Below are 27,042 nucleotides of genomic sequence, written 5' to 3'. Positions count from 1 at the left end.
AGTATGACAGAATTCCTCCAGCAGCCCAGCCTGACAGGAGCTGCTGAAAGGGAATTTCACCCCATGGAAGGCTGCAAACCCCCAGGGAGAGCAGGAGGTGTCTGGTGGTTTGTTCCTACAAAACTCTCCACTTTCTGTTCTTTAAAACACCCAGCACTTCCAATGATACCTGAGCATGAACACTCACACAGAGCTCTGCAAGCCTAACACGCTGTATCACTTAGCTAAAAATGCAATGGGCTTTTTTTTCTGGGATGAATCCCAGTTGCTTCACACTTCCCAGTATGCCCAAGTGGCTCAGGCAGGAAATGAATCCTCGTGTATCTAGCTGGAACCAGGGCACTGATTCAGTGCAGACACTGAAAAGAATTTTCCCCACTCCATCACCAGCACCAAGTTTTCATTGGTGGTCCCAGCTCCAGGAATTTCTCAGCCCTTGGAGCTGCTGTGTGAGCTCCAGCAAGTCCCTGGAACCAGGACACACCTACCAGCACTTCTAAAAAATGACATGATTTAAATTATCAGATGCTTAAATGAGGTTGGATGGGCGGAAGGGAACCTGTTTTCCTATGCTTGGACGAGGTAAGGTGGCTTTGAGCTGCTTTTGGCTCCCTGGGACACAGAAATTCCCTGACTGCCAGAGGAGGTGCCACGCTCCCTCCCCTGATTGTGTCCATGCAGAACTTCTGCTGCTTCCAAATTAAACAAACACACAAGAGTTATTAACTAATAGAGCGTATTTGCACTAATTACTGCTCAGAGTGGCCCTACAAGGCAGGAGTATGTGTGTAAGGAAAAGCAAAAGAAATATCAGATTGTTTACCAGGCTATTAAATTAATGACTTCCAGGTTATTAATTAAAGGCTCAAGGAGAGGATCTCCCAGGGAAGGTTGTGGAGGATTAGTGCTGTTCCTCTGCCTGTGCCAAGCTGCATTCCCAGCTGATGACACAGCTCGTGGAGAGAGCACAGCTCTGCCTCTTATAGTCGATGCTCATGAGTCATAAAAAATATGGAGAGCACTATAAATTCTGGTTATGCCTCTCTCTCTCAAGATATGTAAAACAACCATGTAAAAGAGCTATGAAAGCTGTCCTCTCAGCCTTCAAAGCCTTGCTTAAGCAGCACTGTATGATTCCCCTTAATACAATTGTCTGGAAGTCTAAACTTTGGTAATTATTTCAAATGAAAAGGAACAGCAGGAGGCTCGGTTGAAGGGAATATAAACAATTATCACTTGCACGAAGGCTATGCCAGTTGTGAAATAAACTTGAATGGGTTTGCTCTTGAAAACACTGAGCTCTAAATTAATTATCTGACAGAGTGAGCCCCTCAGCTGTGTATCAGAGCCTGGGAGAGCCACACAGGGGGTGCAGCAAGGAGGGGAAATGGGAACCAGCACAGAGACCTGCCCTGGAATGGGAACCAGCACAGAGACCTGCCCTGGGAGCTGTGGCTGCCCATGGAGCCCTGGCAGTGCCCAGGGCCAGGATGGAGCACCCTGGGATGGTGGAAGGTGTCCCTAAATACAAATTCGAGGGTCCTTTCCAGCCCAAACCATTCCAGGATTCTGTGAGTCTGTGGGATGCCCCTATAAGTTCCTAATAAATTCTGAATAACACCCTGGCTATCACTGCCTTTGCCCCTTTGCAACTCCCAGTGTGTTCTTGAATCTCCAGCATTATTACAGTGGCTTTTTAACAAATTTAAAGTTATTTTAAAAAAAGTCCCAATTTTAGTAGGTGTTGAACTAGGACCTTGGAGTGAAGGCATAAAAAAAAATGCAAAAAGGTGAAAAGCATCAGTGTAACACCCAATGGGTGTGATAAATCCGGAGAATCATAAAGATAACCAACAACTGTCAGAGCTGATGATACTTTTATAGGTAGCAGAGAATTTCACACTGACATTCATGTAATCAGAGCCCAAAATTCCACACAAATAACCAAGATTCTGATGTTTGCTGCTGAGTACAATCCATGGCACAACGCTCAGGAATGGGGCAGGCAGGGATGCAGAAGCTGCTTCCTCAGGAGCACAGGGAGATGCAGTGCATGCTAAGCAGCAGGAAATGGTAATCCTCTGCCACTTCACATGCACAATCACAGAGCTGTGACAAGTGCACACTTAAAAACCAGAAGAAATATGGTCTAAATATATATTTTATAGCTGGCTTTCATCTTTATCTTCGCATTTCATTGCTAGAGTTTATATTCAAAGCATAACATAACACCAAGAAGGAAAAAAAGAGTGTTGCTACAAGAAAAGGAACTCTGCCTTCTCATCTTTCTTTCTCCCTTTTTTTTTAAAAAACCCTTCTTTAAGATTTCAATTTGCAGCCCTGATTTATTCCAGCCTGGGCAAGGGAAGGAAACAGATTCACAAGAGCTCAGAATCTGGCCTTGAACACTCCAGCTTGGCAAAGCAGTGTTAGTGATCCCTGAATCCACTGCCCCTGCCCAGAGGGGAGAGGAATTCCTGATTTATTTGCATTTCCAAGTCACTGGTGGTGGAGTGAGAGCTGGAAATGTCCTGCAGGTCTTGCCATCCTCTCTGCCCACTATGAGCACCTTTATTTCTTTTCCTCTGCTTGTCCCTAACTCCAACACAACCCCAATCTCTTGGGGTGTGGGGAGCCACAGAATGAGAGCTCTCACCCTCTGCAAGGTGGGGAGAGGTGGATTTTCCAATCCATGTTTATATACTGAGGTCAGTGACAGCATTTTAAAAGAGTCCCTTGAGGTTCACAGTGATCCAGGTGAATTAAGGGTCTAACCCAGTGACAGGCAGATTGTGCACAGCTACTTCCCCAGAGTCAATTATTTTAAAGAAGTCACAAAGCAAAATTGCTCATTGATTCACATATCCCCCAAATTTAACATTAAAAATCAAAATCCATAATTTGAAGGCAACCTGGGCTGGCAACTTGCAAACTCAAACTAAGTTTGAGCATCTCAGAGCTTTCCAGCTTCTCAAAGAGTTTTTTAGGAACCACACTGAGCTCCAGGCTGCAGATCCTCAAATACCTGCCCAGTTATTTTTATGAATGGCAGCTGTATCCTGACTGGAGCACCCACACGTTAATTTTGCACTTGGATAGGTACAGAGATCAGGATTACAAAAGATCTGTACTCATCAAATGTCCAAAATATCCCCCAGAAAGGAAAGCTGCACCTAACTTGCCCATGTGATTTTAGAATTGAGAGGATTAAATCTTCCAAAGCACTTGGTCCTGACTCTCTTTGAGTCCCTGCAGGTGCCAGCAATGGCATGGCAGGTCCTACACAGACAGGGGCAGAGAAAACCCCACACCTGAGTGGCTGCTGCCCCACCTGAGCCCTCTGGGTTTACCTGCATAGCCAATCACACCAAACCTTCATAAAATACTTTCCATTTCTCAGGAACTTCATGCATTTTCCAACCTGGACCAAACCCTGGGTCCAAAGCCAGCTCCATTAATCCGTGTCCCTCTGGGAACACGAGTGCCAGCCCAGGGCAATGCCACACTGGGCACTGCAGCCTTTCCATGCCTGGCAGCATTTCCCCATATTATTTCCACTGGTTCCTAAATTCCTTTAAAGCACAGAAATGGAGCCAAAAGGCCCTCAATGCCCACATGAAACATCTCCTGCCTGGCTCCTGTCTCCCCAGGAGGAGGGATGAGGCTCTGGAATAACACCACTGATATTACCTGACCCAGAGCTCCTGTGCTGCAGGCATCTGGCACACACCAAGCCCTCTGTGTCCCTAACAGGGTGTGAGGATAAAAGCTGAAGCCAAACAGATGGTCTTCAAAAAAATCTTCCCTAAAGTGTTCTGTGTACTAAAACATCACTTACCCAAACTCTCATCAAACTTGGCTTGATTTGTGAATCTCGAGCCAAGTTTGGAAGAAAAATATTCAGCTGGAAATATGTGGGGGGGAAAGGAGGGTTTTTTTTTTGCTGCACTTAAATAATATAAAATGAAACCACTTTGTTCAAACCTTAGAAATATTTAAGAAAAATAGAACCCAACCCTTGTGTGTTTAAAGCGAGCGCTGAGGTGGGGGGTGGCAATCAACACAGAACGCAAAGTGCTGAGCACATGAAAAAAGAGAAGTGGAAGGACAACTGGAGCTCCAATGTATAATGACCTATCAACACATGCTGTAATGCACACAGAATTTCAGGGAAGGAGGAAATCACATCTGCAGGGAATATGGGCAGCCATTGTTTGAAGCCCAACCCTTGAGGGCCCGAGCCCGCTGCCATACATCCCCAAATGCAGCATTTTCTCCTCAGCAGCAACAACTGGACACTCCAAATAGCAGCCACTAAGGCTGGCAAGTGAATATTATATCCAGTTAATAGAAGAATTAGGTAACAGTAAAATATTCCCACTGAAAATTATACATTTTCTGAATTGAAAAACAAAAGAAGGTGCCAGGAGAAATGAACCCCAACTAAACAAACAGCATCACACAGTTGTACAAACTGAGGTATTTCCATAGTAGCTTCTCTTAAGTATCTATATTTTATTTTTCAAATGTTCTTCCCTATCCAGGATGCTGATGGGCCAAGGGGAAAAGGCCCCAAGTTGTGCTCAGGTTGAATATTAGGAAAAAAAAAATTTCACTGAAAGAGTTTGGATCAGGCTTCCCCAGGGCAGTGTTGGAGTCTCCATCCCTGAAATCTTAAAGAAATGACTGGATGTAGCACCCAGGGCTGTGGTTTATGGACAAGGTGGTGCCCAAAGGCTGGACTCCATGATCTTGGGGGTATTTTCCAGCCTAAAGGATTCCATGATTCTACATAAAGTGTTGGCATCAGCACGGGCATCTTCTAAATAGGAAAAAAGCAACAACATTTCCGAAACGGTGCCACCATGAAATCCTGGCCTTGGTTTCACAGAGCTTTGACTTGAGTTGGGGAAAGTGGAGAGAAAAATTGACCTGCCCAGTAAATGATCAGCTCTCTCCAGACACAAAACCCTTAATTTACACTTGGGAACCCCCAAAATCTTTAAATATCATTTAATTACATATCTGTATTTAACACTTGGGTTTGCCTGTCACTTATTTAAACTTTCATAAGTTTACACCTAAACACCTAAATCACGAGATGTCCTTGAAAAAGCACATCCCAAGTGTATTAAAATAAAATCTGGTTAAAGAGAAGCAATTTCTCTTTTTTTCCCCTCAGTAAATGGAATTTCCTCACTGCTGCTGAGCAGTCCTGTGTGTTTGTGCCATTAGGCTGTGTGAATTATCTCACATTTTTTGCACAGTGTATGGGCCCTCAACGAGAAAGTCATTAGCTTAATAATCACTGCTGACAGATTCCAAGTGAGAGATTCCAACAGATACTGCAGCGACTCCTGGGGTAAATAAAAGGACAGTTTTATCTCCAAGATGGGAGAGAAGGCTGCACTAAATGATGAGTGTGCTTTCCCAGGGACTAATTGTTAAGCAGGAGTATTTACAGTTAAAGGATTGGGGAATGGGGCCATCATTGCCAGGCAATTATCTGTACACAAATAACTTTAATCTCTTGGCATTTTTATAGCCACTCCATTATTTATTTTACCATATATCCTATTGCAATACCATTCCCCTCTTACAAGTACATACTTTTTTTGACTTCATATACAATTAAATAAAACAGAGGAACACTTTGAAACGAGTTGAGGAACAATAGATCCCACTTAGCCATCAAATACAGCAGTATTTAACTTTTGTGCTTTTGATCAATATTTATGTGACAAGCTATTCATTACTGTTCTCCTCCACCACTGAAGCTGTTGTTCTTCCCACAGCCTGATGTGCACTTTTGTGTATTTAATTTATAAGTTTCCATGGAAAAGAAGTATTCAAAGGAAAGAAAAAAAAAGTGCTGATACAGCACGTGGATCTTTCTACCAAGCCACAAATCTTTTCTAGTGTTCATCTTAAACTGAAAGTAATTCTGGGAAACAAATTAACGATATAAATCACATTATCATTACTCACAGAGTGATACTGGGTTGTAACTCTCTCAGAGAGCTCCAGTGAGTAGCTAAAAGGCCTCTCTCTATATGGAGAATGCCTGTTTCTAATTAAATAATCTAAAAATAGAGTTGCACATACATCTAGGACCAAGCCATCTGTGTTATCTCTCCAAGATAAGCCATTCTGCACCCACTCTGATATCCCTTTCATCACTGCACAGATTCAGAACTGGGCCTGGCCCTTCTCTCCTATTTAGGAAGGGACAGAGGAGAAGAAGGAACAATTTTAATCTGGACAAGCTTTTTGTGAAAGTCAGAGCCCTTGTCTGGAAATATCTTTTCACACCTACTTGTGTCAATCAGCAACGTGATCCAAAGCCACGTCCTGCAAGCAGTGGCAGTAGTCAGGCAGGATTTCTCCATGGAATACTTTCCCAATCCAGCAAGAAAAGCTGTTTCTAATTGGCTCTCTGGGCTTTTTGAATTGTTTTTGCTTGGTTTTTTTTCCTCCCTCTCTTTTTTTTTAACTATTTAAAAACTTTACTTGTTCCCTTCTTCATTAAGATAATTCAAAGAACGACATAAAAACTGAGCTGGAATCAAACTGGGCCTGAGTTAAAAGGTTGGGTAAGAGATTCCCAGGATACATTTGGTGACAATAAACAACAAACTGTCTTCATACTTCCAGAAAGAGATAAAACCCAGCCTTTTTTTTTCCTAAGTGCAGCTTCCTACATTGTTCACAAACGTCTGGGGGGAAAAAGGAGCAAAGCTTATCAGGGCCTGTCAAGAGGGGGAAACAACCTCAGAGCCAGGGGCAGATCCTGCCCTGGTTAGGGAAGGGGAAGCAGAGTGTGAAGGGAGAGCCTCAGCCCCAGTCCAGCACAGGGATGGAATCTGGGGGTCTCCCATGGGATAATTAAGGCCAGATAATGCCTCAGGCTGCAGCCAGCACAGCATTATTTCCACTGGTCCCTAAATTCCTTGCTGTCACACTGTATTTACCAAACAAACCTGTTTGGTGCGCTCCCCCCTCCCTCAGTTTTCATTTTGCTGTTGCATGACAGAATCTCAAGCAATTAAACTGCTATTATTTCACTTTAAACTTTCATTTCTGCCATCAGGAAGAAGAATGCATCTCTGCAGGAAAAAGGTATTTATTTCAACCAAAACCCTTATCCATTTCTTAAATTAAACAGGCATCAATTTCAGACATGTGGCAACACATGTTGATAAAAAAATTAAATAATATAAAAACATTAAATTATATAAAAACACTGTTATAACCTATAGGGTGAAAATGCATTAAATCCCCCCTACAGCCTTTAAATTGTTACACACCTCAGAATAAACAAATAGGCAAAATGAAGACTGACCTTTGAATAAATGCCATGCACTGGTCTCCACTGCTCTCCATTCAGAAGGAAGGGAATTGTTATCTCATAATCTTTGGAGTTGTCCTTGGACACCTGCATCCTTGGGGACTCCTCTTTGCTGCCCACATTGTCACCTAAGGACAGCGAGAGGCACCTCAGGTTAGCTGGGAAGAGCATCTGGCAAGGGGAACATTGGTACTTGAGGGGCTTGGCAGCACATTCAAAAGGAAATCATTCAGGAAAAGGATTAAACATGAAACTTGGAATGTCAGAGTCAAAACCTACAGGAATTTCAGAGGGAACCTGTGGAATCAGAGGGGTTCAGAGGAGTTGGAGGGGATTAGATGGTGGCAGCAGAAGACAAAGGCTGCACATTAAGAGTAGAGATATCAGGATGCAAGGATAAGATCATAGAGGATGAACAACCTCATTAGTGGGGAAAAAAGGTCTGGGAGAGAAAGAGAAGATAAACTCATTGAAATAACACTCTACTCCTCCACAGGCAGATGAGTTCCATTCATACCACCAGGTCAAAAAGCTGTTTGCATGCAGCATTTATCAAGTGGCTTTCCTCTCCCTAAACACATTAATGGCATTGTGCCTGTCCAGGCAGAGCCCTAAAACCAATATCCCAGGACAAGAGCTGCAAAAATAACTGAGGATAAATCAAAGAGGAGACAGGGATGGCCTCCAGGTGCCACAGGACAGTCAAAACTCCGCTGGGGTTTGCCACACTCTCTGTGCTCACCTAATGCTCTCATGAAGGATGGATGAAGAGTCATATTCTGAGCACAATTACCCCCATTTAATCACTGTTAGGTTTAGCTTAAAAACATCTGTACTGTCACTATGGCTAAGGCAATGTGAGCAGAAATAAAATCTGGTATTTTTCAACGTGCTTTTAAAAATGTAACACTTGACCTAAAACACACCAAAAAACAACAACAAAAAACCCACTAAAATCAAAACAAACCTCCCCCCCAAAAAAAAACCCAAACAAAAAACTACCTCACAAGATAAAAAGATAAAATACATTGGAGAGAGGAAAGTTGTTTGTTATAGAGTTCTTACACCCCTTTAATGCAGCCCAAGTGATTGAGGGCTGGGAGGACACAGTGTCAGCCCTTAGAAGAGATGATCCAAAGCTGGCCCAAGATTTGGTTGTCCCCTGGGGAGGCACATGAGACACCATCTCATCAGCCTGGGAGGGTCTAGACAGAACTCCAGGCCTTTATTCTCATTATCAGGCAGGAAGCTCCCTGCTCAGAACAGCAATTTATGAAGCATATCTCAGCAAAATGAGAAAAGTTTGGCTCCAGCCCTGCTCTCCTTTCTCCTTGGCCCACTTGAGCAATCTTAACCACACAAATTAAATGGCTCAGGCCCTTCTAATATTTTGTAGGGTTTGCATTCTGGAAGTGTCATGAGATCCAGGTTTTCAGAGCCCTTGGAGGATCCTTATCCTCCCATGGATGTGTTGTCTGACACTTTGGAGCTCCCATGGTGATTCCAGAAAACATCAAAGCCTCTCTGATACTCCTCCATGGGCCTTCCCTGACCATTCTGCAGAGCATGAACCTCCCAGCATTACCCAAAACAGCAGAAAAAAGGGAGGGGATCAGCATTTGTGCACAGATGGGTTATTCCCTAAACAGACAGCCTGCTCTGGAAGTGCAGCAGCTATAAAAATACAATGGGAGAAGGAAGGAAAATCCACACAAAGTGTGGTTCAGTTTTGCCACTCCTTCTCTTCCATCCCAATGAATTGATGCTCGTGGTGCACAACAAAGCAAGGTTACAACGAGCAAATTTAATCTGCCACACGTGCTTATTTATCTGCTGAAAAAGCTCATTGTGCAGAAGTGTTGATAGTCTGGAGACAGACATCAAGACAGGTTTATAGGCAGCAGTTATATCTTTATTGGAAAAGATAATTTATTTGGGGGGAAACAAAGCAGACAAGCTTCAGGGTTTGCAAATCTTCTGAAGCCACAGCATTTATAAAACACAAGATCAATTTCTGTCTAGTTGCTCTCCCTGAGCCAGATACTTGGCTGCTTATCTGAATGTTTTTATTTAAATTATTGGGTGTGATAAAAATCACAGCCTCCTGTGGAAGGCAGAGGAAGGAGTGCAGCCCAATTTTGGGCCTCATTCTGGAGATAATTTGGGCACATGCATTGTGCACTTGCTTAACTCCCAGCTGCCCTCAGTGTGACAGAAGCACAGCACGGTGCCTTTTGTATATCAAATAATGTTTTTCTCATGAAATTTCATTATATTTATGGGATGGGTATATTTCTGAAAGACTGCAAAATAAAGAAACCTGTATGGCTGATAAATAAACTCTAACCTAGTCTTTAAATTAAAAAAAAAATATATATGGGGAAGATAAATAGGTAATTCCTTTAAATAGGTTTCTGCAGCCTGATTCAAAGAATAGGGGGTAGTCTTATCTATGTCTTATCTATGAAAATAGTCTTATCTAAGAAAATAAGAAAATAAGGGAAGCCTGGAAGAGCAAGCCACACTTATCCTGAGCAGGAGAGATCTGAAAGGCCACTGAGCGATGGCACACGGACATGGGGAGAGGAATATTCTACATCAGGAGGAAAAAAACCCTCAAAAAATGTAAGCAGAGGGCCAGGCCAAAAAAATAAAGCAGAAATAGTGCAGGAAACTTGGGGAAAAAATGGGATAAACCAGGTGGGTACAAAGGTGGGATAGTTCCTGGTACCCTGGAGAGCCTTTGGCCCTCACCTGAGCTGGAGTCACCAAGGAATCCATCCCAGTCAGGGACACTTCACCCATTCCTAGCACAATATCTGACCAAAACCCATCCCCAGCTTCCTTCTGCTGGTTCTGGGACCCATCCCTGAGCACAAACCCATCCCTCCCAAAGAGCATCCTGGGGAAAGGAGCCATGGGATGAGCCCAACATCTGCACCAAGGGAGGGTTTCCATCACCCAAAACATCCCCCAGCTCCCAGGGCTGCAGCTCCTCATGCACACAGACCTGCTGGAATTTCCTCTCTGCCACTCTGCACCTCCCTTCCCCATTTTCAGGAGGGTTTCTTTGAAGCTGAACCATTAGAGTTGTTTGTGTTCCATTAATAATGAGGCCTCTTCCCTACAGGGACTCCTGGAAGTACAGCAGTATAAATAGTGTAATAATTGAAATCAGAGAATTGAAATTTCGGTAATGTGGCACGAGAGGAGAAGAAAATCAGGCCATCTGCAAGAGCAGAAAGTTAGATTAGACCCAGGTTTCCTATCTTTTGTGTCACATGCACCTACTCACTCACCTACTTATTTTCCATTTCAGTGAAATTCTGTCCAGCTCTTCCTGACGCAAGCTCGTCTCCCACTTTTTCACATGAAAACCTTCACAGTTGTGTCTGTTTTCTATTTTCAGCCTGCACTGAAGGTAATGCTTTTGATCCACAAGCAGCCCACAAGCTGATGCAGCGCCCTTTATTCTCTTTTTTTCCCCCCAGTAATATAAAAGCTACTTTGTACAAATAGTGAGATGAGTAGATGTTACCTGTCAGTGACTTTTGTGTGGCTTAAGTATTTTTCATCTGCCATGTACCTCTACAACTTTTCTGGTTTGCACAGTATCATACAAGGGCCTGTTGGCAAAGGAGTTAAGAATGGTTTTCATCTTTTTGCTTTTTATTTCAGTTCCTCCAAGCTGTGTGCAAAATAAACTCAGAGTATGTGATGTGACATCTTTGCTTAGCGGCCACTGCCTCTGAAACAACCCAGACCCTCTCCAGATTTGCATTTACTTTAAATTAATAAGCTTTTAGTGAGGCAGGGCCATTTATTTGTCCTCATGACAAACAAAGAGGTGAATGCACCCAATGCTGAGTAGCTCTGGATAAAATGGGATTAAGTGCAAGGAAAATAGAGAATATAGAGCATGTCCCACTCAATGCACGCCCCAACCCTGCTGCCAGTGCCCCCCAGCACAGAGCAGGACAGGAGTCAGACCTGGGCTGGTTTATAAACAACATCCATCTCTAACACACATCTCTCTTCTGTAAATTTACAGAATTTACACAAGAGCCAAATGTGATGCTGAGCTTCCTTCCATTGGGGCTAGGCCTGTTCTGGTCCCACACAGCAACAGGGCCTGTTCTGGTCCCACACAGACCTGGAATAACACGGGTCAGAAAATCCCACAATGGTTTGGGTGGGAAGGGACTTCACATCATCCCATTCCACCCCTGCCATGGCAGGGACACCTCTCACTGTCCCAGGTGCTCCAGCCCCAATGTCCAGCCTGGCCTTGGGCACTGCCAGGGATCCAGGGGCAGCCACAGCTGCTCTGGGAATTCCATCCTAGGCCCTCCTCACCCTCACAGCCAAGAATCCCTTCCCAACATCCCATCTGAATCTACCCATTGCCAGCTTAAAGCATTCCCTGGGTCCTGTCCCTCCATCCCTGTCCCCAGTCCTTGTGCAGCTCTCCTGGAGCCCCTTCAGGCCCTGCCAGGGGCTCTGAGGTGTCCTTGGAGCCTTCTCCTCCCCCAGGTGAGCTCTCCCAGCCTCAGCCTGTCCTCACAGGAGAGGCTCCAGGATTCCATCAGTCACCAGGCGCTCCAGGACTGACACAGCCCCACAAAAGAGCCCCACAAAAGCCCAGCCCAGCCCAGGTCCCAGCGATGCTGTGGGGTGTCCATTTCCATCCCAGACTGGAGCTCTGTCTTCTCACACTGTCCCCAAACACCCCTCATGTCCCCCCTGCACTTACTGCTGAGCTATGAAAATTACAGAGGTGGTGGAATAAAAAAAATAATTAATTAAATTATTGTTGTGTTACCTTTCCTACTAAAAACCAACTCCAAATGATAACTCACAGCCTGTCCTCATTTTCCTCTGCAGCAAAACACCCAAAGCACTGGAATAACCTTTGGATTGAAGAGAACCATGGAACAGAGCAATCTTTCTGCAAACTGAAATCAGCTAATGGCAGTGCTCCGTGCCACAGGCAATGCCCTGGAAGCCCGGAAGGACATCCTTTATCCATTTCCCTCCTCATTTCCTTCAGCTTCCTCAGTTCAGCTCTCACTTTGTGGCATCCATGGCCTGGCTGTGGAGGAAGGGATTTACACCTGGCAGCACCCAGCACTCATTTACTGGGTTTGTTCCTGAGGTACCCCCAGAGCCTGCACTGCTCCTGGGGGCCCAGCAGGTGTAAAGAGCTTTTTCCCCCCCCACCAGGGGCTTTTCTCTCCTTTGGGATGATTCTTCTGCCACCTCCAGAAAAATTCCAACCAGAATTTTTTAATCCAAAATTCCCAAGCTTACATATTGTATTAGCAGGGCACCTGACGTGCAGGAGGAATGATGAGGAGGGCTCCATGATATCACAAGGCTAATTAATTACTTTATTATTTACTATAGTATATATTTTATACTCTATTATTATTATAGTATATATTTTATACTATATAATTATACTATAGTATATATATTTTATACTATATAATTATAGTATATATTTGATACTATATTATATATAATATATATAATAAAATATATATTTATGTGTGTTATGTATAAATATATGTTTATTAAATATATATAAAATGTATAAAAATATACATATTTTATACTACATTATTATTAGAGCATATATTCTATACTATATTACACTACATCTAAACTGAACCTACCCAAGCACTCAACTGAACAAGATCTTGTGACTGTCTCCTGACCAACAGCTTTCATAGATTGGTCAAGAAAAGAAAACACTCACACCAGAATCCAATCAAGCAAATTCCTTCAGTGCATTCCACTTGTACACAAACACAGCAAATGAGATAAGGATTGTTTTGATCATCTCTTCTTTCATTGCTTCTCTCAGGTTCAGAGAATGTGAATCCCACACTTACACACTAAGAGAGGAGGACCAAGTCTTGTCCTTCAAGATGGAATTTAGGAACTTTAGGAAGTTATGGAAGTGAAACAGGATAAGTTTATGGAAGTTTATGGAAGTGAAACAGGGTAAGAATTGGAAGCTGCCCACAAACACAGCACCCACAACCAGGCAAGGGAAGGATTTTACCACAGTTCAGTAAGAAAAGATATTAAGATCAGTTTGCATTTTTATCAGCAACCTTTACTCAAGAGTCCTCCTGAAATCCAGTGCTCAGAGGTGAGATGTGACTGCACAGAGGAATATTACAAAGAACACAATGACTTGCAGGCTGGAGCAAGGGGTTAAACCCAGGAGGGTTGTACCCTTAGGGATCATCAGGATTTCTGCTCCAACCACTGCTCCTCAAAGCAGGCGACACCAGAATGACCCACCCATGGTACTGGGGATAACACTGACAATGCTGCATCAAAAGAGGTGTTTGCAGGGAGCACCAGAGATCCAGGCTAATCCTGAGAGCTGGAGAGAGAAGCACTTCTGGAGTGCTGGGGGCATTTGTCCTCACCTGCACTCACAAGAGATGAATTGAGCCTGGAGCTGGTGGCTTGGAAAGGCTGCCAGGGAGAGCAGGGAAGTGGAAAGTCTGAATTACAAGAAGGGAACTAGAAGAATTATTTTACATAATGTAGAAAACCAAAGGTGACAGGACCCCTGATTGTCCCTTAGCTCTCTATGCCTTTTGGTATTTATCTTGCCAGTGCTGATACATTTAGAGATGGCAGGAGTATAAAGTGCCTACACATAAAGTGAGATAGGATTCCAATCTAGAATTGCACAGACGATCACATCCAGCCCTTGTCCCTCAAGAAAAGCAAAAAGAAAAGAAAAAACAACTTGCTTTAAATGGAAATTGTCAACATTAGGGGTCAGATCATATCATGCCAAAAGAAGTGTCAATTATCCAACTCTGTGGCCAAGGTCTGGAGATGTGTAATTCCAGTCCTCTATTTCACTCCACCTTCCAGCAAAAGCCAAAGCTTTACCCAAGCTAAACATTATCCAGGCACAGGCCTTGCTGAAACCACCTAAAACAGTGCCTGTTGTGCCTGAGACAGGAAAAACAAATTGGTACTTCATAAAATCCCAGAACTGCAAAATGGTTTGGGTTGGAAGGGACCATAAAGCTCAGCCCATTCCATCCCTGCCATGGACAGGGAACCTTCCACTGCCCCAGGCTGCTCCAGCCTGGCCTTGGACACTTCCAGGGATGGGAATCCACAACCTCCCTGGGCACTAACACAAAAAAAAAATACAAAATGTAAATATATCTCATAATAAATGTGCAAATGCTAGAAAATAAACCAGTACCAGATTTCTAGTGCATAATGGTTAAACAAAGCCAGCCCTGAGACTTGCTCGGGGTCAAAGAAGCAACAGCTTAAATTTTACATCAAAATTTTGATGTAATTTTACCTCCACCAGCTGAGGACACAGACACCCTCTCAAAAGAAAGGACAAAAATCACCACATTGATAAGGTGCTTCCCATTATCCCACTTCCAGCACTTCCACAGCCTCATCAAAGGCAGCACAACACCAGACTCTGCCCTCCTTTATTTATAAGCACAAAAGCCTGGGCAAGATTTGACTATGCATAAGTAAAACTCTTATCTCTTGCAGTGAAGTTTTTATTAGTTCAAAATCATGAATTATTTTCCCAGCTAACCTTTGCTCCTCTAAAGGGTACATTGATTATTTCTACAAAACCCAGGAAAATTAGTCCTTTCATGGCCTGCTTGGAAAATAAGACTTAAAAAAAGAGGAAAAACTACACACAAAGTTTTACTTGTTTTCTCCCTTCTCCCAAACCCAAGACCTCAGGCATTTAAGCACAAGTAACCCTTGGAAAGCAACTAATTCCATGGATCTTCTTGAGCTGGAATTTTGCCTTTTTTTCACGCTGCAAAAATTACAACTTGTGTACAAAAATTTTTCAAACATGAGAAGTCAGCAAAGGTCTTTGAGGAGCCTGAGAGGAGGCAGCAGCAAGATGACTCCATGCATTTCTGAATTTAATTTTCTGTTCTTTTGGCTTCCAATGGAAAAAGATCCTGTCTCCAGCCTGATGGGTCTGTGCAGATGAAGCTCTGCAGCATCCCCAGGCAGCTCCAGGATGAGGAATGGAGGGTTGAGATTCCCTGATCCCCATTAACTGAACAGCATCAAAAACACGGCTTTCAATATTTGGGGTTTATAATTCTCAGATCTACCTCCTGTCATCACTTGCTCACGCACAGTCACTCCTTTCCTGAGTCTGATTCTGCTGATGAAATAATCAGTGACAGGGAACAGCCCTCTGCCCCCTCCCCCATGAAATCCCATAAAATGCCTGGAATATGTCATGTGTTCAACATCTCAATGTGGACACAGCAAAAAAAGCTGAAATCTGGAGGTGACTTTGCTGCTCTGCTCCACCAAACTCTCTGTGGTGTCACTGCCCCAGCAGCTGAACAAACTGATGACACAGAGAAAGACAAAAAATAGAGAAGTGGGGGGGACAAGAAAAGAAAAACTAAAATGTTCCTTGTGGGACATACCCCCTAAGCAGTTGGATCATCTTAATCTTCAAGCTTCTGTAATACAACTGTTGGAAGGCTCCAAGTCTGAGCACAATAAAGTGCTTTATTCGGGGAACCATATGACTCCATCAGTCATTCAAGCACATGTTTGGCACAGATTGAAAGTGAAAAGCATAGCTAAGGCAAATATTTCAAAACTCAACTTGTCTTCCTAACACACATGGTTTATATATTGGTGTAATATCTATATAACTTTTCAGTTCTCATCTAGAGTAATGTCATGGCTGAAGTACAAAACGATGGCTCTGCACCGGGCGTTCCTCAGCAGATAACACATGCCAAAAAGCCATTTAGTAGAAAATTAAAAGGGAGCTATCACACTTGACAGGTCCAAAAAAAACACCCCTAAAAACAAAACAAAACAAAAAACAAAACAAAAAAAAAAACCCAAAAACTTAAAAAAACCCCCGAACTTAAAAAAAAAAAAAAAACAACAAAAACAAAACAACTGATAAAAATGGCTTTGCTCCTTCTAATTCCTGAAAATCTATTTCTCCAATCAGGATGCTGCACCATCCCTCACTGGAGAGCTGCAACAAAGCCTGGCCAGGCAGCTCCTTCCTCCTCGAGTGCCTGAGATGTGTCTGCCCTGTTTGCAGATGAAATATTGCTCATCACAGAGCAACTCCTGCTGATGCAAATGCGATTAAAGCAATCTGGGCAGAGCACAGTGTGATTAAAGCCTAAGTAATGGCAGAAGGATTTGGGCCCTCATTATACAAAATACATATTGAAATGCAGTCAAGGAGAGAAGCCAGTATATCTCAATATCCTCCCTGTTCTGCAGAACAGAATGTGACAAGTGGAGTTGGGAGAACAACATTTGCCATTGACTGCAGGAGGGGGCAGGGAGCCTGCAGAACGTTTCAAATAACCCAAACCCAGCTTTATGATGTGTATAGAATATGTACAGGGATATATTTGGGAAACAGCTGTCCAGCCTCATTTGGGATGCTGTTATGTTTGACTGAGGAATTACTATTCAGGACCAGTCCAAAGACAGAGTTGTCTTTTTTTTTCTTTTTTCTTTTTTTCCCTAGAAGAGAACATTTCAAAATAGAGAGAAATAAAGCAGTGAAGCCCTGAAGGAAAGGGCATTCCAGCACAGTGGGTCATGGGGAGGACTGAGAGGTTCCCCCATGGAAGAGCTCAGGGCTTGGGAGTTCACAGAAGAGGGCAAGCCAGAAATGCAAGATTCCAACCCAAAGGAGCTTTGGAAAGTCCATGACACAGCAGCTTAGGAGAACTTCTGTCCTCCTGCTGTAAATCCTGTTTTCCTGCCTCTTTTCCAAGCCCTGATCCACACCATATCAACTGGCCCAGCCCTTTCCTCTTCCAAAAACAGGCAGGACAGGGCTAATAATGGATGAAAATCCTCAAGGGTTGCACTGTGCCTTTCCCAAAGGTATTCCCAGACTGCCAGAGTGAAAGATGGGGCATCTCAACACTGGGACACGTCTGCTTGTTCCTAAATTGCTGCTTCTTCCCCAAAGAGCCCCACAGATCTTTGTTTTCTATTATGAACTCAGCTTTGCACCCTTCTGTACCAGCCAAAAACACTTACTGAGGCACAGAAATAATAACCTGTGCTTTACAAGCACAGGAATCCACCCAACTCCAAGGGCAGAGAAAAAGGTACTAAATATATCTTCACTTCTCAGCAATGAGTCCACATAATTACGTGAAAATCCAGGTCCAGTGCTCCTCTCCAACTCCTCCCCTCCAAAGCCTCATGAAAGGCTACTTTCACTGAGTGAACTTCAAATTACTCTCCAAAATACAATTTCCTCTTGCTCTTTCAAAAGGTACAGTGCAATCCCTCTCTGCAGTGATTTACTAACCTGCCTTGGCGAGGGCAAGGAATCCTCTCACAGTGAAATGAGGGATGTTGCTGGCTGTGCACAACCTGCACAGAAAGGAATCCTCACACAGTGAAATGAGGGATGTTCCTGGCTGTGTACAACCTGCAAGGGCAAGGAATCCTCACACAGTGAAATGAGGGATGTTCCTGGCTGTGTACAACCTGCACAGAAAGGAATCAGTGAAATGAGGGATGTTCCTGGCTGTGTACAACCTGCACAGAAAGGAATCCTCACACAGTGAAATGAGGGATGTTCCTGGCTGTGCACAACCTGCACAGAAAGGAATCCTCACACAGTGAAATGAGGGATGTTCCTGGCTGTGTACAACCTGCACAGAAAAGCACCAAGGAGTGGGAGCTGTGCTCCTCACAGGCACAGAGCATTGTAGCATTCATATTGTCTGGAAAATCCCTTCGCCCAGGATTTTGCTCCTGGGAAGCTTAGAAAACTCAGAGAAAAAGGAAAACAATATTATCTGATTTGCTTCTCCTGTGTTGTGCTCATGTGGAATGTGTTTGGAGATTGTTTACCCACAGATGGTTTCATTGGTTTCATGTGAATTGTTTTCACTCGTTGGCCAATCAGGGCCAAGCTGTGTCAGGACTCTGCAAAGAGTCACAAGTTTTCATTATGATCTTTTTAGCCTTCTGTCTGTATCCTTTCTGTATTCTTTAGTATAGTTTAGTATAGCATTCTTTAATATAATATCTAGTATCTAATATAGTATTTAATATAGTAATATATTCTTTAATATCATATAGTATATATAAAATAATAAATTAGCCTTCTAAGAACATGGAGTCAGATTCATCATTCCTTCCTCATCTGGGGAACCCCACAAATACAACAGATCATTCCTTCAGATTTCTCTGGGGAACACAGCACACCTAGCTGGGGTGAACTGCAGTGTTAATTTAGCTGGGCAGGCAGGGGATGTGATTTGTAGTTCTTACCCAAGCCTAGAAAAGGAGCTGCTGGGCTGAGGAGTTTATGTGCAGGAGTTTTTATATCCATCAGGATTTTGTATCCATCAGGAGTTCCTGTTTGGGTGGGGAATACCTGATCCTCACATCACACAGCAGCAGGCAGAGGAAAATGAGCTGCACCTGCTCCAGCACAAGCTGTCACTGAATCTCCCTTCTGGTTTTTAAAACATGAAAAGATAACCTGGAGTTAGTTAATGTTCTTGAAGCCACCTCTGCTGCTCAGAATTATGAGTGTGGCCTTGCAGAAAGTGTCACCGTGAGCCCTGGGTCGCTCTGTAACTCCTGACTTTCACACATTCCACCAGCAATGAGATACAGGAGCAAAGAACATTTATTTTTATGGTTTGTTCAGGGCAGGATATCTCTCCCCAGGTCACTACAACAGCTCTGCTCATCTGCTCTGGTGCTGCAGAAAGGATTTTAAATGCCAGCACAGGACATGAGCACCGGGCTGTACAAAGGAGTCAGGTCCATGGAGGGGAGGGAATTTATCCCAAAAGAGGGTCAGGCATAGAAACAAGGAACACACAGCATGCAGAGCAAATAGCTCCTACTTCCTGAAGTGTCAAGATTTAAACTAAAAGAGGAGAGATCTGGTTGGATATCAGGAAGAATTTCCTCTCTGTGAAGGTGGGGAAGGGCTGGGATGGAATTCCCAGAGCAGCTGTGGCTGCCCCTGGATCCCTGGCAGTGCCCAAGGCCAGGCTGGACATTGGGGCTGGAGCCCCTGGGACAGTGGGAGGTGTCCCTGCCATGGCAGGGGTGGCACTGGGTGGGATTTAAGGTCCCTTCCCACCCAAACCATTCTGGGATTTCTTCTGCAATGATCCCATATTTCACCTTGGTGTTCACCCAAAGTGTGTCTGTGCCTTACTCAGGAGATGAAGAAATAAATCCTCATTCTTTTGGGGTGCTCACCTCATGCACCAATGCCCACATCAAAATGCAAGAATATATTTTAACCTGGAGATCCTTTAGTGATCTCCAGCTCCAAAAGGAACATGGCTGAGGTGCTGTGTCCATCCCTGGTGCTCCAGAGGGATCCATGAATTTATTCCCAACTCCCTCTATCATCACAGTGCTCTCAGTGGCAGAAAAGGAATGGAATATAAACTTCAATAATATGGACTGAATTAACCTCCTCACATCTCCTAACTGTTGAAGTAGCAGTGGATCTCCAGCACAGACCATCACTGCATCAGTGCTGCTGGATAAAAACTGCTCATGCTCAGCTCCATTCCTGAGCAGGCCCATATGATCCCCTTACTAAATTACAAAGTCCAGATTTTGTAATTTTTAAATTTGTTTTTGCATAACTATAGCAAAACAATCCCATAAATACTTGAATTTGTTGAAGTTTGTATCTTCATGTATTCTTTCAGAGGTAAACAGTCACACATGAGGTTTATCTTTCAGCTGCTTGCAGGATTAGAACACATTTGAAAGAAGAAGAAAACAGCAAAATTTCACCATTGTCAGAGGAAGATTTTTCACTTAATGCATATAATATATACTATTTAACTAAATTCCCATGGGCCGACACAGTTCATCTTAAAAAAATACCCCAAAATAAATGAGTAAAAGATACTTTTGTGCCAAATTCTGCATCCAGCTTTTTCTGCCTTGATGTGCATTATCCAGCATGGCTAACAGGCCATGACACATTTCACTTCTTGCCTTATTACATCATAGATTTGGGACAAGAAAGAATTTGTTCTCCTAATCACTGCTTTTAGCAAGCTGACCTTGTGAAAGGACAATTTCCTGCCTCCAAACTCTTGCTTATCCTAGCTCCAGGTCATGGAAAGCAGCAAAGTCATTTGTATGGGGTGTAAAGTATTAGTGGAACAACCTGAAGGGATTAAACAGATTAATTTCTGATTAGATTATGCAGTTCAAGTCACTTGATACCAACTTAGCCTCAAAATCCAGCCTGAACCCTAAAAAGAGAAGGGTCAACATGCTGGAGCAAGGCTTTACTAAGAAACAATCCCTTTCTCTTAGTTAGTGGGGTGGCAAAAAGATAAAAATTGAATACATTAGAAGCACTTTGCTCTGTTTTAAGCAGAAATAAAAGGGATTGAGCTCTCAGACTGCACTGCCCTATGAGGAATCAACTGCTGCCCTCAAACTGTGGGGTTTTAATTTACTGGCTCAAAGATCTGCCCTGGAGACTGAGCAGGACCTAAGAGAAGCCTGTGCAGGTGTGATTCGGGGATGGAGCACGCCAGGACTGTGCAGATGATGTGCTTTTGTCCAGGGAGAAATCTGAGGAGCTGCTTGAAATACAAGTGCAAAGTGCAGGCAGTGGGGAGAGCGGGATCCAGGGTGAGGTGCAGTAAAACATAAGGGGTTGTAGAGGAAGGAGAGTCACCAGAAAAAGGGATTAAATTAAAAATCCCTGCAACATGGGCAGGCTGGCATGCTGAGCAGGATGGGATGGTGTGAGGCAGAGCTGGGGACAGCCTGCTGGCGTGGCAGGGCCTGGCTGGGCATCCTGACAGCATTCCAGATTTCCAAACACCTTAAAAATGTCCATTCCTGCATTACTGCAGCTCTCACAGCACAAGTGAGGAGAAACCCACCCCAAGAGCCCAGCAAGGCAGCTCAGGGCTCACCCTTCACTCTGCCACAGCACAAAGGGAGGCTCAGGAACACAACAACTCCAGAGCCCAGCAGGACTCCTGGGCCAGGCTGCCCTGGCAGTGCCAGATCTGCTGGAAGCACCAGGGATAAATTGTCAGGAGGAGGAGATGTGAGGTGTGGAGAAAGCTGGGGGAGGAACAAATAAAGCTTTACATGATGTGGAAACCCAGGGCACCACAGGGAATATTTCTGTGTCTGCTCTGGGGTGCCCTGACCCCCAGGGAGCACTGACTGTGACCCTCATCCATGGAGAAAGCTTCCTGGACTTCAAGATAGATTGGAATCCACAAAATAGAAATAGATAATATAGAAAAATAGAAACAGATTACAGAGTAATCTAGTGTAGGTGTGTCACTTGGTGAGAAATTGAGGTTTTGGGGCTTTTAGTATGTTGTGGATGGAAGCAAGGTGGTGGGCACAGGGTGTCATCCTGGGCTTCTTCTTCTTCATCCTTCTCCATGGGTTTGGGTGGCATTTTGTAATTGGGCAGAAAAGTCCCCACTGGGGGCTCTCTGGGTTCAGTTATTGGGTTAAAAGGGAAAATAATCCAGGTGTCAGCTCTTAATTGGATAGTTTAGTCTTAAAAGACCTTGGAACAAGAGATTGTTGGCCATTTTGTGCCTTCTAATGAAAAGCTGCAGAACTCACAGTAATGAGACTGTTTTACTGATAAGAAATAATAAACACCTGAGTGTGAACATGAACTACTGTCTCAAGTGCCTGGAATCCAGACCCAGAGAAACCCACAACTGGAACCACAACAACATGAGTTGAGCCCTTTTAGAACAGAATTTCATGATCATGGGTGGTGAGTCTTGGTGGGAATAACAGATAAATGGATATCTTCAGTGGGGTAAACAGATAAACACAGCCCTGGGCTGCTGCAGTCACCCTCAGGCCATCAGAGAAATCCCCCAGGATGCAAAACCACCCAAAACACAGCCTGGCAACCACGAGTTCAAGGATGCTCTTTGTATCTGGATGAGGACCTTTCCAAAAATCACAAGCATAGCAAGAGATGCTCGCTCCTTCCTTCCTTCCTTCCTTTCCTTCCTTCCTCCCTCCCTCAAGGGAGCAGCAGTGAAGCACCTGCAGCTCCCCAGAGAGCTGGAGGGGAAGGATGCAGACACTGCTGAAGAGTGGCAGTGAAATCCCTCTGCTGGGGGTTTGGCATGGATCTCTGGAGCCCCACGGCCAGGGACAGCTCATGCCAGGCTGTCTGAAGGGGATAATCACCAGGCAAAGAGGAGGTGATTACACACACATCAGAAATATCTGCCACAAATGCTGGTGCAGTTTGAGAGAAGACAGGATTTATAAATGAGCTCTGAAACACAGAGGGTGATGGAGAAATCAGGTTTAGAGCACAAGACAAAGCAACATCTCTTCTCCTGCAATTTATTTCCATTAGAACCAAGGAAGCTGCAATCAGTAGCAAATTAACATCTAGACAAAAGTGATTTTAACTAAAGGTAAAGAATTTTGGGTTGCAGTTTTAGGATTTGCATTTTTTTCATGCCCAGAGCAGCTGTGGCTCTTCTATCCCTGGGAGTGTCCAAGGCCAGGCTGGACAGGACTTGGAGCCACCTGGGATGGTGGAAAGCGTTCTGCCCATGGCAGGGGGTGAAATAAAATGGTTTTTAAGGTACCTTCCAACCCAAACCATTCTGTCATTCTAAGAGTAATTTTTTTCCTGCTGTTTTCCCAGCTAACACACAATATTTAAAAGAAATTCAAAAGTTTGTGGACGTACACACAATCTCTAATTTGGACTTATCCACAGCATCACTTTGTCTGCCCTGCAGGAATAGGACAGCCTTGAGCACAAAAACCTTGTACAGGTGTAGATTTTGAGGTATTTGACTGAGACTGGAAGATCAGATCTTATCCTTTATATCCCATTCCACAAGGGCAACAAAGTTATTTGGCCTGGTTGAGTTTTCCTTTTTGTCCATGAGGTCCTTTAAGCAGAAACCCAGCACAAGATTGAAAACTAAGCGGGCAATTGTAAAACCACAAAGAAATGGAAAGAAAACATACTAAAAGCAAGCAACGAGGCTACTTTGAAGTTGTCTAGCCCACAACCTGATAATTTCTATTTAACAACAGAGCTGTCACTCAGGCAGACACCCATTATTGCCACGTTTCAAACCCAGGTCTCAAGGCCTATCATAACTCCAACTTGTGTTAATCACTAAGCAGGAGTTTATGTAAAAATCAGGATGTCCTGCAGGGCTCCAGAACGCCCAGTGAGAGCCATTCCAGCCCAGCCAGGAGCCCCTGGTGTCACTGGGAGTGCCTGGAACTTCCAGCACCTCCGTGCCCAAGAAAGCAGCACAAGCTCTGGCAGGGCTGAAGCTGAGCTCTGCTTCCACAGGGAAAAATGTGGAATTAAGGCAGGGGATGCTCACTGAATATTCTGGGTGGAAAAGAGCAAATTACAGGCATGGTACTGAAAGAAGAGGAGCGGGAAAATACAAGAAAGCAAATCCAAAGGCCAACAACTACCACAGCTGCCCAAATGTAGACACCTAAAACCTATAAAGACACCTAAAGACAGCGTGGAGATGAGCAGCTGGCACAAACTTCACACAGAGCTTAAATCATGGGTGTGAGTGTAACCTTAGAGCTTCACTTGGCTCTGAGGGAATTCTGAGCACCAGGAACCGGATTTCCACCCCCTCTTCCCCTTCTGCTCACTCCTCTGTGTGCCAGGGCCAAGTCACCCACACTTTGCCCTCCTGGTATTGTAGGGACAAACACTTTGAAGTGTTTTACCTCAGATTTTCCCCACTGCAAGTGAACTTCCACACCATGGAGGGGCTGGCCAGCCAGTTCCATACTCAGAGAAGGGAGCCATGCTCCCATCCAAACCATCCCTCCCTTTCCCCACAAAAAGGGAACGGCCCCAGGGCACCTATTTCCCTTCATTTGCAGGGAATTTCTGCAGCCTTTACCCCAAACCCACTGATTTGGTGCAAATACAAATGCTGGCAAAAGGAAATCAAGACCCCTCTCAAAGGCAGAGCTTCAACTCCTGTTAATCCATTAAGATAAATTCCAGGTGCTTGATCAAAGGCAACACCTTGTCCTTTTCCCCCCTGGGATTTCCATGCGCTAAACTATCTCCCCATCTTTTCTCTTAGCAAGTTCAGAGGAAAAGTCCCAGTGAAAGTCGTTGTCAATACGTTTGAAGATAAGCAAATATTTGCAAAGCTTCAAGTTACAATGGAAAAAAATAAAAAAGACAAAAAAAGCCCAAACACAGGAGTTTTTAGTAACACTCAGGAACACAGGCACCCCTCGGTGCTGTTCAATGCATTCATAGAGGAGAATCTCTTCTCCTCTCTCACATACATATGCAGTCAGCTGCTGCTTAGCAAACACGAGAGGACCTGGGCGCTCTGAGGATTGCAGAACAAACCCCAAACTCGCTGTAGGGAGAGACAATCCCGTCCTAGGCTGTTCCCATCCATGGAACACGGACAGCACAGCGCTCCGCAGCTCAATCCCCGCCTGGAGCTCACTTTGAATGAACACAGCGGCGGCGAGAAAACTTTTACCCAGCCAGGACGCTTTTACCATCACTATTTGGCTTTTCCGCGCAATTTTCCCCAGCTGGAAACAGAGCCCGAACTCTGACAAGACTCCCAAAGCTTTGAATGCAGCCCCGGGGGCTGTTCGGAGGGGAATTTCCAACACCCCCTAAACCCTCTCTGCCCGGGACCCCCGAATGAACATAACGGGGGATGGGACCGGGGATGGGGGTGCAGAGAAGGGAACACCAGGTTTGGGGGTGCAGAGAAGGGAGCAGCAGGTTTGGGGGGGCAGAGGAGGTACAAACAGGTTTGGGGGTGCCGGGGATGACTCTCCGTGGATTTGGAGGGGCAGAAAAGGGAGCAGCAGGTTTGGGGGTGCCGGGGAATGGGGGTGCAGAGAAAGGAGCAGCACCTTTGGAAAGGTTTGGGGGTGCCGGGGCATGACACCCGGTGGATTTGGGGGTGCAAAGAAAGGAGCAGCACGTTTGGGGGTGCCAGGGGATGGGGGTGCAAAGAAAAGAGCAGCACCTTTGGGAAGGTTTGGGGGTGCACTGGAACAGAATCCGGCAGGTTTGGGGGTGCAGAGAAGGGAGCAGAAGGTTTGGGGGTGCCAGGGGATGGGGGTGCAAAGAAGGGAGATGCAGGTTTAGGGGTGCTGGGGCATGACACCCGGTGAATTTGGGGGTGCAAAGAAAAGGAGCAGCAAGTTTGGGGTTGCAGAGAAGGAAGCAGCAAGTTTGGAGGTGCCGGGGGATGGGGGTGCAAAGAAAGGAGCAGCAGGTTTGGGGGCGCCGGGGGATGGCACCCGGGGTTCGGGGGTGCAGAGAAAGGAGCAGCAGGTTCGGGGGCGCCAGGGGAAAAGGAGCAGCAGGTTTGGGGGTGCCATGGCGGGTCTGGGGGTGCCGGGGGCTCGCAGAGCGGAGTTCTCCGGGGAATCTCCGCGGAGCCGCCCTGAGGAGCGGGAGCTCCGCGCTCCGCGTGTGCCCGGCCGGGACCTCCCGCCCCATGCCCGCCGCGGGGCGGGGGGAGCGGCGCTCAGAACCCATCTCCCTGCTGCTCGTCCGGCTAAAATGGAGCGGGATCCTTTCGGGGGAAGCCCCGGGGCTGTGTGTGACTTACCGCGGGGCGATGCGGAGAGCGGGCGGCCCGGGCCCAGCAGCAGCAGCAGCAGCAGCGGCAGCAGCGCGGGGAGCCGGGCCCGGGGCAGCGCACGGGGGGAGCGCGGCTGCGCTGCCTGGAGGCGCTTTGACATCGCAGCCCAGACTGAGGGAGACAAACTTTCATCAGCTGGGGCTGGAGAGCAGCCCCATAATATACAGTTACCGAGAGGAGCGAGCTGGGACTCAGGATGTGAGAGATTTCCTGCATGCAGTTAACTCCAAAACCCCTCCTGCTCCTGCCTCAGCTGCTGATGAGCTGGGCTCGGCTGCTTAGGGGGAAGAAAAAAAAATAGGGGAGTTGGGGTTTTTTTTCTTTCTTCTTTATTTTTTTTCTCCCTTATTCAAATAGGTTTGTGTCGGTTATTTCGGTTTTTTTTGTTGTTGTTGTTGTTTTGGCAAGGACCAAACTTAATCCTGCGCCCCTGGAACATCTGAGCCCCTCTGCAGGGTCCCAGCCTGGGGGGCTCCAGAGTCCCCCCTCATCCCTGACTTTTCCCTTTTTTCTTTTTTTTCCTGCCTGCCGCCTCTGGAAAGTCATCTGTGTACGTTACAGCTCAGGGGTTATTTATTGGTTTCATAATTATTTCAGACTTGTTTCTGGTGTTGGTTCTTATTTTATATTGTGGGGGTTTTAAAAGAAGGGGAAAAAAAAAAAAGAAAACAAACAACAAAACACACCCACAGAGTTGCCAGATGCATTTTTTAAAATCTCCCTCATTCAAATTATTATTACTGACTGTCTGGGAGAATAACCAAATACAGATTATCTGCTCCTTAATGTACCACCAAAACACATGTAATGCCCACATGTTGCTGTGGAGGAGCAGAAAAAAAAATAATCCAATCCTGAAGATCCTCACAGACTTTTATTGTGCTGTTTTTAGCTTTAATTTACTAAAACTCTTCCCAAATCTCACAGTTTGGATGTTGATACTGAGTTCTGCAGCTTGGCTCCATGTTCCTTGTGCACGAAACAGTTGGC

The 27,042-nt window shown here is 45.0% G+C and overlaps 1 protein-coding gene across 3 annotated transcripts in view; it reads right to left on the bottom strand.

Moving 5' to 3' along the window:
• ADAM12 (ADAM metallopeptidase domain 12) overlaps window positions 1–26,231 on the bottom strand; it is a 189,062-nt gene extending 162,831 nt beyond the window's left edge. For all 3 annotated transcript variants that reach the window (XM_064716729.1, XM_064716730.1, XM_064716728.1), the window contains exons 1-2: window positions 26,020–26,231; window positions 7,343–7,476 (exon numbers count right to left, since the gene is read on the bottom strand). In XM_064716729.1, the coding sequence (XP_064572799.1) occupies window positions 7,343–7,476; window positions 26,020–26,152 (267 nt within the window). In that variant the 5' untranslated portion in view covers window positions 26,153–26,231. The remainder of the gene's footprint in view (window positions 1–7,342; window positions 7,477–26,019) is intronic.
• Between the last annotated feature and the right edge of the window lie 811 nt (window positions 26,232–27,042).

This window comes from Zonotrichia leucophrys, chromosome 6 (genome assembly GCF_028769735.1).
Source record: "Zonotrichia leucophrys gambelii isolate GWCS_2022_RI chromosome 6, RI_Zleu_2.0, whole genome shotgun sequence".
In the NCBI taxonomy this organism is placed as follows: Eukaryota; Metazoa; Chordata; class Aves; order Passeriformes; family Passerellidae; genus Zonotrichia; species Zonotrichia leucophrys.
The sequence above is the reverse complement of the archived record's forward strand: the minus strand, read 5'-3'. Positions and strand labels throughout refer to the sequence as shown.